The 15189-nt window shown below is 48.3% G+C and overlaps 1 protein-coding gene across 1 annotated transcript in view; it reads right to left on the minus strand.

The window, feature by feature from the left end:
- Nucleotides 1–15189, minus strand: part of LOC114050420 (E3 ubiquitin-protein ligase TRIM71-like) — an 83206-nt gene that overhangs the window by 8709 nt on the left and 59308 nt on the right. Inside the window, exon 5 of the mRNA XM_027872070.1 lies at nt 3819–3986. Within this exon, the coding sequence (XP_027727871.1) occupies nt 3819–3986 (168 nt within the window). The remainder of the gene's footprint in view (nt 1–3818; nt 3987–15189) is intronic.

The following is a 15189-nucleotide window of genomic DNA, read 5'->3' on the forward strand; positions in this document are numbered from 1 at the left end:
TCTATAAACCTGAAGCAGGGCAGCTAATAGTCAGTCCAGAAGCATTTATTAAGATCGTATTACGTGCCCAGTACCACGCTAAAAGCTGGGGAGGCAAAGAAGGGCCTGCCCTCATGGGGTGGACAGTCAGATGAGGGAGATAGGCACAGCCATAGGTACCTATGAGAAACCAAGTGGATGGAAAGCAGAGGCTCTTTGGCAACCTGGAGCAAAGCACCAGCCACCTTGCCTTAGTTACGGCTTTGTGATCCAGCACACAGACTTGCTTGGACACACACAATGAGTATAAATAACAACAACAAAAATTAACGTTTATTTAACCCTGACTGTGTGCCAGGCATGGTACTAAGTACTTTAAAAATGTCATCTCATTTGATTCTCATAACAACTCTGGCAGGACGGTGCCACTGTTATTCCCATTTTACAGATGAGGAAACTGAGACAAGCGGGTTAGGTAAGCTGCCCTGGGTCACACAACTGGTAAGTGTCTGGATGTGAACTCAGGTTTTCCTGACTCCAGGCTGGCACCCCCTCCATACAGACCTCATGTAGCCAAAACCTGCAGTCCCAACTCCTGCTCCCCTGGGGACCTGTCTCCTTAATAGCACAAGCTTCTTTGACCGTTTTGGATGTGTCTTTGTGTCCCCAGCGCCGGGGCCAATGCCCAGCACATAGCAGGCACCTAATAAATAGTCATCAACTGTTGTACACAGCAAGCAAGCAATAAATACTTTTGAATTCCTGCATGATGAACTCAAAGGCTGGGGAGGGGAGCTGGGGGGAGCGGGTGTGGAGTTGCTCAAAGGCCTTTCTCCCACAGCAATTACTCGATTTCTTTCCTATTTCATGGGGCTAAAAAGGTCTCCCTTTGGTGATGTGGCAGTCCAGAGGGACCAAGTCCTTCGAAGTCACACAGCAAACCACTCTGCACTAAATTGACTCCTACCCATAGCAAATGTTACCTTGAGCTCCCACAGGAAAGAAACTGGTTAGGCCAGAAAGGATTTTCAGGAGCTTCAGCCCCTCACCCCCAATTGTCTCTAGGGCTGGGAGGAAGGGTGGGTCGTGGGGTCGGGGCTGTGTACACTTTCCTTCCCTCAACTCAGATCCTGAGCAAGGAGCCCCGTTAACAGGCCAGGGCCTGGTTCTCCTGAACTGGAACCCGGGCACTCTGCCCCATGGCCCAGACAACAGTCCTTCCCCTTACCCTCTTGAGTCTGGGAGAGGATCAGGATGGGCACTTCACTAGGATTTCAGGCCAGGTGTACCTTGGAGGGGGGAAGGAGGTTGGGGCTCTAGGACAAACAAGCCTTTGAGGTGACCTACCTTTAAACCTAGCAAAGCACTTTACAAAGAGGATCTCATCTGATCCTCATAACAAAGTGGGCAAGATAGCTACTATTATCATTCCCATTTTACAGAAAAGGAAACTGAGACAGAGAGCACAGATGACTCATATACAACTAATAAGAGCCAGAAGGGGTCCCTGAACTCAGGTCTTTCAGCCTGAATAGCTGGTCCTCGAACAACTGCACCACTGTCTCTCAGGTGGTATCTAATACTCATGAAAACAGCTTCCCAATTCTAAGATCCATCATCCCCAAATCTCCAGGGAATCTCCCTCACTTTTTTTTTTTAAAAGCATCAGTGCCACCTAACACTCCTGGCAAAACTGTCCAGGGAGTAGCTGGTTCTGCCCAAAGACAGAGAGGATGCTGCTGGCCAGAAGGAAATTCTGGAGTAAAAACCACTGCCAGAAATTTCTAAATAAAAGTTGGGGCTGTGTGGGGGCGACGGTGCCAGGCCACCAGGCCGGGCTCTGTATGGGAGTCGGGCCCCAGATGGCCATGCCACCCCACCATGAGATCTCAATCCAGGGCTCCCACCCCCTTCACCCTTCCCCGAGCTGGGCTGGGGCCAGAGGACACAGAGGGTAGCCGACGTGTCTCACGCTGGAGCCCTGGTATTGTTTTCCTTCTTGCCTCCCTACATGTGAGCTGGGAAACCCTGGGCAGGCTACTTGAGCTCCAGCCCTCACCTACATGGCTGCTACCTGCCTGAAGAATAAGAGGCGTTAGGCCAATGTCTCCAGAGGGCTCCTTCTAGCTTTCAGGGCAAATGAAAACATGAGCAGAAGTGGTGAATGTGGATTAGAGAAAATGACCCAAGTCAGGCAAGACTTAAAAAAAAGGGGGGGGGAGGACCCTGCGGGGGCCAGATAACAACACTGACTTCATGGAAATGTGATGGTGCAGCCAGAGGGGAAGGACATTCCAAATGGCCCCTCTTCTCAGTGTGGCCACCATCTCAGCTCCTCCCCAGATCTCACTTTCCAGGCTACCGAATGTTTCTCAAACTACCCCATCTTGTCAATCAGCAGCAGCTGAGGACGTGGCTCTACACTGGGGACCTCCGCCAGAGCTGCACCACAAGCCGCCATCCCCCGGTAAGTGGGCCCTGGGCCGAGGGAGGGGGAGGATTAGCCCATTTTAGGAAAACTATAATAACTGCTTTATTCAAGTCATTCCAATTAAAAGCCAGCCCACATTTGGCAGCCAACTGTGTGATCCGTACAGAAGCGAACGGTGGAAAACTGAGCATTCCCGGCCCGGCCCACTTAATTGGAAACAAGGGCCTTAAATCGGTGAGACAGGAATCAATCATCTGTAAACAACTCTGATTACTTGTTAATAGAAAGTGAGATCTCAAACCCCCAAATTTCCTCTGGCCCATTGGTCACTCCCCCATTGAATGGGAAGGGCAGGAAGAAAGCCTAGAGGATAATACGGGAGAGGGAGAGGCTTATATTGCTGGGGTGACGTGACGGGAGACCCACTCCCACAAACTCGGTGCAGATCATGACCAAAGTGTTCCAGTTTTAAAAGCCCTGGCACACAGTAGGTGCTTAACAATGAACGCCTGTTGACTAAGGAAGGGCGAGCCACCAAAGTGGAAAGTGACACCCAATGTCAGCTGAAGCCACTCTCGGGAGGTTGGGGTGTCTGTTCACGGGGAGGTCTGCTGGGTCCAAAGACAAGACAGTAGGAAAAGGAAAGAAGAAATACTAAACAGAAGGAAGGTGTCTTATGGATTCTTTGTCTTTTGGAAAAGCAAGATTTCAGTTCCCTTATGTTGACATCTTGTCTCTAACTTTTAAAATCAAATGTTTCTGCCCAGAGCTAGCAGCTGGTCCAGCACAGTGGAGAGATCGCTTGGGGGGAGGGCCTGGGTTCAAGTCTCACCTCAAAGATTTACTGACTGTGTGACCCTAGGTAAGTCACGGACTTTGGTGCCCCAAGCAAATCCTAACTGAGCACCTAACCGCGTGCCAGGCATAGTCAACAGAATCACGGGTTCAGAACATCGCAACATCACAGGAAGCCCACCACGGCCAAAGCTGAGCTCTCACCTCCTTTTTTTAAGTAAGTTTAAAAATAGTCAACTAAACAACAGTATGCTGTATGGGTCAGACCCTCAAGGCCAGAGGGCCTGGCTGTAAGCCTCTAAAACGGGGGCAGCAATCATGAAAGCTCAGGAACTAGAACACAGAGGCCCCAAGAGCTTGTCCCACATGGGGGAAAGATCAGTTGGGGTGATGTGAAGTGTGGACCCAGGTGCCCGGGAGAAAGTTGGGAGGGCCTTGGGCCCCCTACTCTAAATTCACTTAACAGATGAGGACAGACGAGGCCCAGAGAGCCCGAGTGAGATCACACAGTGGATTAAGTTATCGGCAATGGGATTTGAACCCAGGGCATCAATTTAAAAGCCAGAGCTGCACGATGACCTTGGCCCAAGAGCAAACATCACAGATGACTTACCTGAATGGCCTGGCGGCCTTGCTGAACATCGGCCAGCAGCTGAATGGTGAGGGTTCGAGAGTCTTGGAGGGCATCCTGGAGGTAGATAAAGCTATGGCCAACATGGCGCCCCATGGTGCACTCTCGGCAGATGGGAACAGAGCAGGTATCACAGTAGAAATGCAGCACCTACAAGCCAAGATGGGGGAAAGGCCGTGAGAGAGGCATCCGCGGGAGGTCCAAACAAAGCCTCCAGGAACAGGGCGATCTCTGGGCAATGGCTCCTGGATGTTCTCAGCCATCCCTCCCTTATCCTGGAGAAAGGATTACAAGCCCTCCAGAGGCAGAGACGAAGAAAGATGCCCTGGTCCAAAGTGAAGAATGTGTGACCTGGGGAAGGTCACTAACTTCTCTGAACCTCAGTCTCTTCCTCCGTGAAACAGAGAGAATAACACAAGCTTACCTACACTACCTCATTCATGAGGCTCCTCGCTATGACAACAGCACTTGGGGAGCCCCTGGGGGCCCTCTAGAAACGTTGGGGATATTACCACACCGGAGACTATCGATGACTCAGAAAAGAGCTTTACTCTGGGACAGGATATCGGTGGCTTCAGTCTAGGACGGGCCGTGTTGCCGGCCAGGAGGCCAGGGTAAAAGCTGCCACAATCATTCTTCACACAAATGCTTGTTACCACTCCCATCTGGTGAGGGGAAAGCAAAGTCCAAAGCCGCCGCCTGGGAGCAGGCAGGGCCAAACAAAGGGCGGCCAGCCAAGGGAGTGAACTTTTAGGCGTCTCACCTGGAAGTCAGCCAATGCTGAAATGCTTCTCGGAACAGAATGCTTAGAGGGGACTTATTTTCATTCCACACCTGCCCCCTAAAAGAGAGATCCAACTGTGTGGCCTGAGATTAGAGATGAATGTGCCAATGGGGAGGCCCCTTTTCGACAAAGTCTAACATCTGACAGCAAATTCTGTTCTGTAGTAAGTCAGATTAGAACTGCCTCAGGTCCATGTCAATCCAATGACTGAAGGTGCTGGCCAGAAGCTTCCTCCCCCACCACGCTGCAATTACAGACCCCAGATATCTTGAGGATTTCAACCAATAAAATGAACAGAAATCAGTCCTCACTCAGACCAAACTGGTGTTCCCAAGTGCTTAGACAGAACATGAATTCGATGGAGAACAGGAGGTGGGAAAATGCAGCCATGCCATTGGGATTGGCCCCCATCTTCACTGGATGCTTTCTCCAGTCTCTCATGAGAGATCCTTTTACATCCCAAACCTTTTACACAACTAGAAAAACTGCTCAGTTTATCCAGCTAAGCAGGAGACTGCAGAGCATTAAATAACAACTAGACCCAGGACCATTTTTAGCTCAATGCCATCAAATAAGATGAAGAAAGTAACAAAATTAATTGTTCTTCAGTCATTTCACTCATTTTCGACTCTTCAAGAGCCTATTTTGGGGCTTTCTTGGCAGAGATACTAGAGTAGTTTGCCATTTTCTTTTCCAGCATATTTTACAGATAAGGAAACTAAGGCAAACAGGATTAAGCGACTTGCCCAGGATCACATAGTTAATAAGTGTCTGAGGCCACATTTGAACTCGGGTCTTCCTGACTCCAGGTCCAGTGCTCTATCCACTGGGCCACCTAGCTGTTCTAACAAAATTAATAAATAATAATAGCAACTCGCCTTGGTATACTGTCCTAGTTCTAGTGCTTTACATGCAGCCATCCAAAGACTCTTTGAGGGGACCCCTCCCTAGAGTTTTACATCCCCCTTCTGAGGTCATCTGTAAAATGGGGATATTAATCGTGTCTTACAACCGCATATGCAAGCAAGCACTCTGTAAACCTAAAGTCAATAAATTAAGGTCGGCTATCATCATCAACACCACCATCATGATACAATTGCCCTATCCTCTTATACCCAAGGAGAAACTGAGGCAAGGATGGCTGCATGACTCATCCAAGGTCACACAACTAGCAACAGCAAGGCCATGGGTGCAACTCAGGATGCTGTGCTTCAAATCCTGGGGTCCAGGTACTTCGTGTGGTGTCCGCCTGCCCTGGCCTGGCCACCAGAGGCAGTTTTCCCTTTTAGAACCATTTCCTGCTATTAAGGGGATGCTGCCACCAGGTGGTGGGGACCTGGCTCTATAGCTGTCCTATGCAAGCACAGGTCCCCAGAATCGGCGGCAGAAGGCACCTTAGGGAGACTCTGGTCCAGGGTGCTGAACCTTCATAGGGTCATGGATTCCCCGAGCCTCTCCTCATAACGGTATTTTTAAAATGCATAAAATCAAATACACAGAACTACAAAGAAAACCAATTCTACTTAAAGAGAGTTGTTAAAATATACAAAACCAAGTTCACTGGCTCCAGGTTGGAAAGCCCCGCTGTGCTCCCACTCCCCACGCAGACCGAGGGCCCAAAAGTAGCGAGCGAGCAGATAACTTTACAGACGTGTTTACGTCTTTAAAAGCTGAACAACAAGACCAGAACATCTGGAACTCGGAACAGTGAACCCCTAACCTTGCTGAAAAGGCACTCAGGGCTCCTCCGCCTCGCAGAGCACCCACTTGGGAAATCGGAATCCTCAGGCTCCTGGACCAGAGCTCCTTCCCTCCCCCTTGACGTCCACAGGAAGAAGGAGCAAACACCCGTGGGGGGACGGCCTACTCAGAGGCCGAGCTCTGCCCTGCTAAGGTTAGCTGGGTTCTCTTCAGGCAGAAGAACAAACCTGAGCAATCTTTTCCTATTTCCCCTCCCCCAACCACAGAATCGCCAAGTTGGAAGCTGCCGGCACGGGGCAATCTGGGATGCAAACATGCTGCTCTCGCCCCGTGGGAACTGGCATGGCTCACCAGGTCTCTCTGTCAGACAAAAGCCAAAGATCCCTGACAAACAGATAAATGAGAGCAAGCACTGACATGACTTACAAACATCACCTTGTCTGATCCTCCCAGCAAACATGGGAGGCAACTATTACTCTTATCCCCATTTTATAGATGAGGAAACCAAGGCAGGGAAAAGAAAGGCAACGAAGTTGGTGTCTGCGACAGAATTCAAACTCGGGTCTTCCCGACTCCCGGGGCTTCATCCACTGTGCTCCCGAGTTCCCTGGGACTAGTCAGACGGAGCCCAGCTTCCTCTTCCTGCCTGGTCCATGCCCCTGCTCTTCCCATGACACCATGGTCTCTACCGGAGGAGAACCGCGGAAAATAAAAAGAAACACAATTTCTTTCCCTGAAAAAGATCCCCTTCTGATGAGCATTGAAAGCTTTTCCCCATCAGGCTCCAAAATCTCCTTCCTGCCTCAACTTCACATTTCTGCCCCTCACACATTCCAACCAACCCAATGGAATGCTCGCTCTCCCCCTCCTACGAACGCCAGCTCCGCCAATCCTCTCCTCTTGTGCTCCCCCAAATAATTTCCTTCTCTGTGTAAATGTTCTTTCCCCACGTAAGTGCTCCCTGGGCACTCAGTAGGTCCTTCATAAACGGGAAGAATGACTTGTCCCAGGACAGTCTCCAAGCAACCCCAGTACCCAACAGACACAGACGGAACAAATTCCCCAGGATACAAGCCTCCCACGCCCATTCTCCCAGCAGAGGAAAACTCTTTGGGGGTACCACCACCACAATCCTACAACAACCTCAAGACTTTGGGGACTGGCCGAAATGCAATTCAGTAAGATCCGCTGTTCCCATCCTACCTCTGACATCTACTGCCTGTGTGACTCTGGGGGAGGCACGTCCTCTGGAAAATGAGGACCTCTCAGAGTCTCTTCTCATGCTAAATCGATGAGCCTATGAAAATGGTAATTTTTCAAAAATCTGAAGGAAAATTAAAATCACAATATTGACTATGCACACGAATCAGCCAAATTAGACCTCTTCCGTTTTTGGATGACCCATGGGCCACTGTCCAGTGAGTCTCCACTTCAGGAAGTGGAGTGAGCAAGCACTCAACCCAAAGCCACTTGGAATCCAAGCTGTGTGTGCTCAGCTAAGTCACTCTGGGACTCAGGCTCCTCGTCTTCCAAGTAAGGGAGGAGCTGGGACTAGACCATCCCCAAGATCTCCCCTGCGTGGAAGGAATTCTCCTGCCAAGGGATCCCCCTTCTGGGACATCTGGCTAACTCTAGACTAAATGTAATGGGGTGCAGGCTATCAGGAGGAAGGGGAGAAGGTTCATGAATTCCAGGTGTCCCCCACCATCCCAATCACTCACTCAGCACCTTACCGGCTCCGGGAAAAATAACACGTGCCACCCCAAGGAAGTGAAGAAGAGAGGGGGAAAGTTTCCAGTCCTCCAAAGTGGTCATGGCAGCATTTTTTGTTGTAACAAAGAAATGGAAACAAACTGCATGCCCAACAACTGGGGGATGGCTGAGCAAATGGTTGTATAGGAAGAGGAATTTTACTGTGCCACAGCAAATGAATGCGACGGGTTCAGAGAAACATGGAGGGATCTGTTTGAACTGATGCAGAGTTAAATGAGCAGAACCAGAACAATAGTAATGTTCAATTCAATTTAATTCAATAAATGCATTAAGCACCTACTACGTGCCAGGCACTGTGCTAACATGAGAAGAAAAGCCTTCAGAACTCTGACCAAAGCAGCAACCAACCAGGACCTCCAAAGAAGGAAGAAGCATGTATCTCCTCTGCTGGCAGACAGGTGAGGGAAACCAAGGCACAGATGGAGAAGGGCCATTTGCAGACTTGGCCAATGGATTCACTCATTTTTCTGCTCTATACAGATTTATTACATGGAGGGAGAGAAGGTAGGTCAGTGGATAGTGACAGTCCCAGCCTGTCCTTGTCCCCCTCCCCCCCAAAAAAGAAGAAAACATCAATAAAAGTTTTTTCTACATTCACAAAAGAAAAAAAGCATAGATGGGGATATAAACAGAGCGTTCAACTCTGTGGCGCTGTTAAAAAAGCACTAAATCTGGGGCAGGAGACCCCCAATGGAGGCCCATCTGATCTCAGATGGTGACTCACCTGCCTGGCAGCTCATGTCCTTGAAATAGCCAAGGAGAAGGTTAGACCAGGTCATTGTCATCATCTATCCAGCTAGCAAGATACAATAATGCTGGGGGGGAGAAAATTTGTAAGGACTTCATTTATAGTTCAGAATGGGAGAAACTCCCCAAACTCATTCATTTTCCATTTCTAAGGTTAAGGAATTCATTATAAATATATTTCCTATGATAGTCTTCCTTCCCTTCCTTCTACTATACCTTACCCCCATCACATAACCCCTTATCCCCCAATCTCTCCCCCGCCCCCGCCTATTTTTCCAAAGCTGACCACAGAACAATCCACCCCAAGGTAAGCCCGTACTGTCATTCATCTTTGATTTATCAGAAGAGCATTCTAAGAAAGTCAAACAAAACCTACTTCCTTGTTGGGCATGGGGGAGGGGGAGGCAGTGGCCCACATCTCCTGGCCATTCCCATTTCACAGCTCTAGCAACAAGAAATACGATGGGCAAGGCGTAAACCCGATGACTTCAGGAAAGGCTCTCCAGCCCACTGTAAAAACATTTGACAACAGCAGGAATTCCTGGGTATCTTTCAGCTCCCCCCCCCCCTTTTTTTTTTTCAGGAAGAGTCCTGGCTACTTTCAAAGGGAGGCAGGCGCTGGGCAGAGGTTTAGGACCTTCCCCTGGGATCCAGCAACAATCAGCCGGTAGCTGATGAATAGACCAGGGGTTAAACTCTGACCTGAGTGAATGACAATTCCCGCATGGTCACTAGCCACCACTCCTGGCCTCCCTGCCTGGCTTATCCTCCCACCCACCTTTCTGCCTTTCCCCAAATTTCCCCAAACTCAGCCACAGACAAAGGCTATGGAATGCAGAGGGCATCTCTGGGGTCTCTTTGTATGGTGCGGGGGTTCCACTTTTTGTATGGGGAAGACGTTTTCAAGGGATGTAAATAAATGAACAGAAAGAAGGGCCCCAACTAATTTAGGGACTGTTCTCAAAAGCAGAATTACAAACTATGAGCCACATGAAAGACTGTCCAAATAACTAATAAGAAAAATGCAAACTAAACCAACTCTGTGTATGGCCTCAAACCTCACAAAGTGATGCCGGAGGGCAGATGGGAAGACAAGCACACTAATACCTTATTGGTGGAGCTGGGAATTGGGTCCAACCAAGTGCCAGCAAAACAATTTGCAATTCTGTTAGAAAACTGACTACATTGTTGATACCTTTGATCCAGAAATCCTGTTACTGCGCACATAAGTCAAGGAGGCCAAAGATTGACAGGAAGGTCCCACATATGCTCAGATATTTAGAGTGGAATGATCTGTGGTGACAGAAACCTGGAACCCATCAGTTCAGGGAATGGCGGACCAAACGGTGGTATGGGAACGTAACGCAGTATCACGGCTCAGCAGCGAACCCGAAGACGGTTAGAAATGTGGAGAAATGTGGGAAGACATGTACAAAATGACATGAGCAAAGAAAGCAGAACCAGAGTAATATCCGTGACGACTCTCGACTTTCTATCTAACCGCAATGACCCATCTCTTCTCAGGGAAACTGATGACAAAAGACACGTCCCTCGGCTTAGCGGAGGCGGCACTGGGGACTGGCGGGGAGCAGTGTCATTGGTCCATGGCGTTTCTGTAACCAGGAGAGAGGGCCTAATGGGGAAAGGATTGGGGTACAAAAAGGCACCAAAAAAACAAAAAACAAAAAACAAAAACAAAGCAAACTGTCTTTAAAAGCTTCAAAGAGCAAGTTCTGCCCTGGATGTTGCCTAGCACAGCTCCCTGCCTAGCTTACCTTCCCTCTCTTCTCTTCTTCGTGCCCTCTCCAGGGGAAGTATGACCCCAAAGCAGCTCCAGTGTCCTGGACACACCTAGCTTACTCATAAATTCTAGCAGGAAGGCTGATGGAGAAAACGGATGCACCGTGTCCTCCATGTCCACGTGGGCCTCACGTTTATGAAAACTTCTTCTCAAGTGGCAGTAAATCAGTGGTTATGTCTGTTATTAACTTCAGTTCTCAAACTGATGGCTGCCTTAACTGGTCTCATCAGAGGAAGAAAACCATTGAGGTGTATTTTTAAAGACAATTAATCTTGAAAAAAATCTGTCAAAAGGCACAATGTCTTTTTGCCAGAAAACACACTGTCACTCTCACTCTCTCACACTCTCTCTCTCTCTCTCACCATTAAAACCCTAAAGAAGTCGCTAGGCACAAACAGCAATGTTCAAGGAGAAAAGGACCTATATATGCACAAATATTTATAGCAGCTCTTTTTGTGGTGGCTAAGAATTGGAAATGGAGGGGATGCCCCATCAGTTGGGGAATGGCTGAACAAGATGTAGTATGAGTGTGGTGGAATACTACTAAAATGATGAGCAGGATGATTTCAGAAAAACCTAGACTTACGTGAACTGATACAGAGCGAAATCGGCAGAACCAGGAGAACACTGTACATAGTAACAATAACACTGTACAATAATCAACTGCGAATGACTTAGCTATTCTCAGCAATATAATCTCAAAGGGCTCATAATGAAAAATGCTATCCACCTCCAGAGAAAAAACTGGTATTGTCTGAATACAGACCAAAGCATACTCTTTCTTTCCTGTCAAGTTTTCTTCTACAAAATGACTAATCTGGAAGTGTTTTTGACATGATTGCACAGATTGCTTACCATCTCAGGAAGAAGGAAGGTAGATCATTTGGAACTGAAAAACTTTTTAAAAAAAATGAATGTTAAAAATAGTTTTTACATGTAGTTGGAGAAAAAATTAAATTTTTAAAAGAAAAAAGAAATGTCCATGGATGCAGATACTGAGCCCCTAAAACAAAAGGAACAAAGAATCTGATCATGAGAAATTCCCCTGAATGGAGCCCAGATAAGGTAGCTACCCATTGCAGAGATGAATAGAACCATGGGGTCCAGAGCTGGAAGGCCTCTTAGCTTTCCATCTAATCCTCATTTTACACAGGAGGAAACTGAGGCCCAGTGATGTGCCCAATGCCACACAGACAATAAAAGTCAGGATTGGAATGTGACATTTTAAAAACTAAGTCAACGTGCAGTCCACAGGGATCCTTCTATCCAGATTGGTGGCCCCCTTTTCTCTTTGAGGTTGATATCAGTGCCCCCAACTGCAAACAAACAAGACCAATAAAAAGGCAGCCTCAGAAAGCACAAACAATGACCAGAAGCAGTGGGTCAGAGATGAGGGGAGATGAGCAGTGGGAAGGGGGAATGAAGTTGGATTATTATGGGCAGGGGAGGGAAGCATTTATGTAGCACCATACCTGGCACTATGCTAAGGGCCTTTTACAAGTCAGAGAGAGAGAGAGAGAACAAGTTTATATATAGAGGCAAAGGTTATTTTTATTGTTAAGACTGGGCCTCCCCATCACACCCCAGGCCGTCTGCCCTTCCTTTGGACAGCACCCAAGGGAGCCCCAAGGTTATAAACACAGGGGAGGTGCCCGCCTTCAAGGCCCTTAGAAGTAGAGCTGGGGAGGCATACCAACCTAGAAGACGGAAACAATAATCCCAGTAACCTCCCAAGGCCAGAGAGACTGCAGGGGCACTGCCTTGAGTGGGGGGCACCCAAAGTGAAGCCAGATGTTTGTTACTGGAGAAAGGGGATCCACAGGCCCAGCAGAGGTTAGGAGTTGGCAAGGAGGAAGGCAGAGGGGAATGCTGGGGGGGGGGGGGGGGGGTGGGAGAGAAAAGAGGTAGACTTATACCGAAGACCAGAACAGGAAAGGTGTGGGGGGAGGACAAAGGCTGATCAATAGAGGTCAAATGAAGCGGGGAAAGAAAGGAGTTACCACAGGATCTTAGCCTCTTTTGAGTCCTCGACCCCCTCTCAGAATGTTTTTTAAATGCACAAAATAAAATACAGAGGATTACAAAGGAAAACAAGTATGCTATAATATATTAATAGTGATCAAAATTTTAAAAACAACAGATTTCTGGGGCCCCAGCTTAAAAGGAAGCCCTGAACCAGAGCCCAGCCCCAGAAGCCTTTAACCCAAGTCATCTTTGAATAATAACCTGGCTAGCTTTTATATCCAGTCCAGCAGGGCTCACAAAGCACATTCTAGCTAGAATGGTACCCAAGCTTCACAACGGCCTCACGTGGAAGCGGAAATGATCAGTCCCATTTCATAGATGAGGTAACATGACATACCCACGGCCACACAGCTAGAGACTGTCAGATGTGGTAGACTTTCTTTTCCCCTTTTTCCAACATGTCCTCTCCCCCCCCCCCCCCAAAAAGCCAAACCTACAAGCAGAAGCATTTTCAGGCAATGGCTGTCCTAGCTGCCGGTTTCCTTCCACATCAAATGAAATATGACTTGTAAAAGGCACTTACCATGGTGTGCACAGTAGGTGCTACATAAATGCTTACCTTCCCCACCCATAATATCCAATTTTAATCACTTCATTTCTAACCCTGTCAGGATAATCTTTGAACACAGACTGGAGGCTCATCAAGGCCCTCCTCCTCCACCCAAATCTTCAGCCCCCTCAATGACCTTGCCCTTCCTCTTACCGGCCTGTGCCAGACATTTAGCATCAAGAGGTTGTCTTGCATTTCTCAATCATTATTTCTTCTATCTTCGTCTTTCTCTCCCCAACTGAAATAAGAGATTTAAGAGACCATCACAGCACCTTTGCCCCTGCCCCCACCCAGCTCTGGAGCCTTAATCACATTCAGCTGCTCTGGAGGCTGGGTGGGGTGTCATTCTATGCTCCTGGGGCTCCTCCCTCCCTCCTGTGACTTCTCACACCAGAACACCAGGCCCTGGCGGCCATTCTGAGTTTCAGGTGGTCTTCCACCATCAAAACATAAAGCTTCTGGAGGGCAAGGACTGTCTTTGGTTTGGGGCTTAGCCCATGAAAAGAATGAGTAAAGGCTTCTTCACTCTCCTCTAGAATTATGACCAGACTGCCCTCAGCCTCTCTACTGGGCCACCATCATGATGCCTCGGGGGCACCAGAAACAAAATCTCACCCTGGAAGGAACTTCAATGGCCACAACTTAATACATGAACAGAAGTCCCTAAAACAAGGTCAGTCACCTTCCCACGGAGGAAGAGGGTAGAGTGGAACCCCATGGGAAATAGCCAGCACACTCACATCGAGCCAGAGACACAGCTCCCTCTGGGGAAGATGAGAATGCTGGGGCATCACCCAGAGTTTGGAAACAAGCCTTTGATAAGGCCCAAGCCATACAGTGGCTAGAGCACCAGGTCTGGAGTCATGAAGACCCAAATTCAGATCCAGCCTTAGACTCAGACTAGCTGTGTGACCCTGAGCAAGTCACTTCACCGTGTCATGTGGGGTCATGAAGTGTTGGACACCACGGGAAAATGACTGAACAACACTGATGATGAAGCTTAGATGATAGCACTTGGGATCTGAGACTGGTCCAGTGGCCAATTGTGAATGGCGTGGTGTCAACTTGACTCCCCAGGGGTCATCAGTTATTTAGAAAACTGGACAAATGTCATGCTTATAAAAGTTATAAATAGCACCCAAGAAGAGCCCCGTCAGGCTAAGCATGGGCTCCAAAAACCAACTGCTCAAGTACAAGATTGGGAGGCATGGCTAAAGGACTCAACTGAAAACGATGGGGAGGTCTTAGTGGCCCACAAGCTCAATGAGTCAGCAGCATGAGACAGTACCAAGTCAGCAATCTGAAGGATTTGAAACTGCACTGGAACCCAGGATCAAACCAAAGGGCTCCAAAAGCAATGTTCCTCCTATCACATAACACTACCTATAGAAGCAGATGACTGCTGAAAATATCATCAATTAAAAAAAAAAAAATCAGTGAGAACCAATTGAGGCCAATGCCAACCAGAAGGAAGGGAGGCGCAATGTGGTACACAAAGTGCTAGCCTGGACCAGGAACACCTGAACTCAACTCCAGGCCCAGACACTAAAGAGTTCTATGACCCTGGACAAGTCAACCTGTCTGCCTCAGTTTCCTCAAATGTAAAATGGGGTAATAACAGCACCTCCCAGGTAGTTGTAACGATCGCTTGAGAAATCATTACTTAGTACAGTGCCTTGCCCACAGCAGGAGCTATATAAATGTTTACTGCTATTATAGAAAGAATAGACAAAAAAAGGACTAGAGGACCATGGGACAGTCCCAATGTGGCTTTGATAAACCTGCTCCCACAGGGCCAGGCTAGCCCTGGACTCTGGCAGCTGGTAGGCAGCAGAGAGTGGACCCAAGCTGTACCACCCAAGTTCTTGATCTGCCACTGGTCACGTAACCAACACACATCTGAATCTAAAATCTCAACTTTACGGAACAGAAACAACTTCAAGAACTGAATGCATGGGGCGGGGGGGGGGGG

The sequence above is a fragment of the Vombatus ursinus genome, unplaced genomic scaffold (genome assembly GCF_900497805.2).
Source record: "Vombatus ursinus unplaced genomic scaffold, bare-nosed wombat genome assembly UNPS02014799.1, whole genome shotgun sequence".
Taxonomy (NCBI): domain Eukaryota; kingdom Metazoa; phylum Chordata; class Mammalia; order Diprotodontia; family Vombatidae; genus Vombatus; species Vombatus ursinus.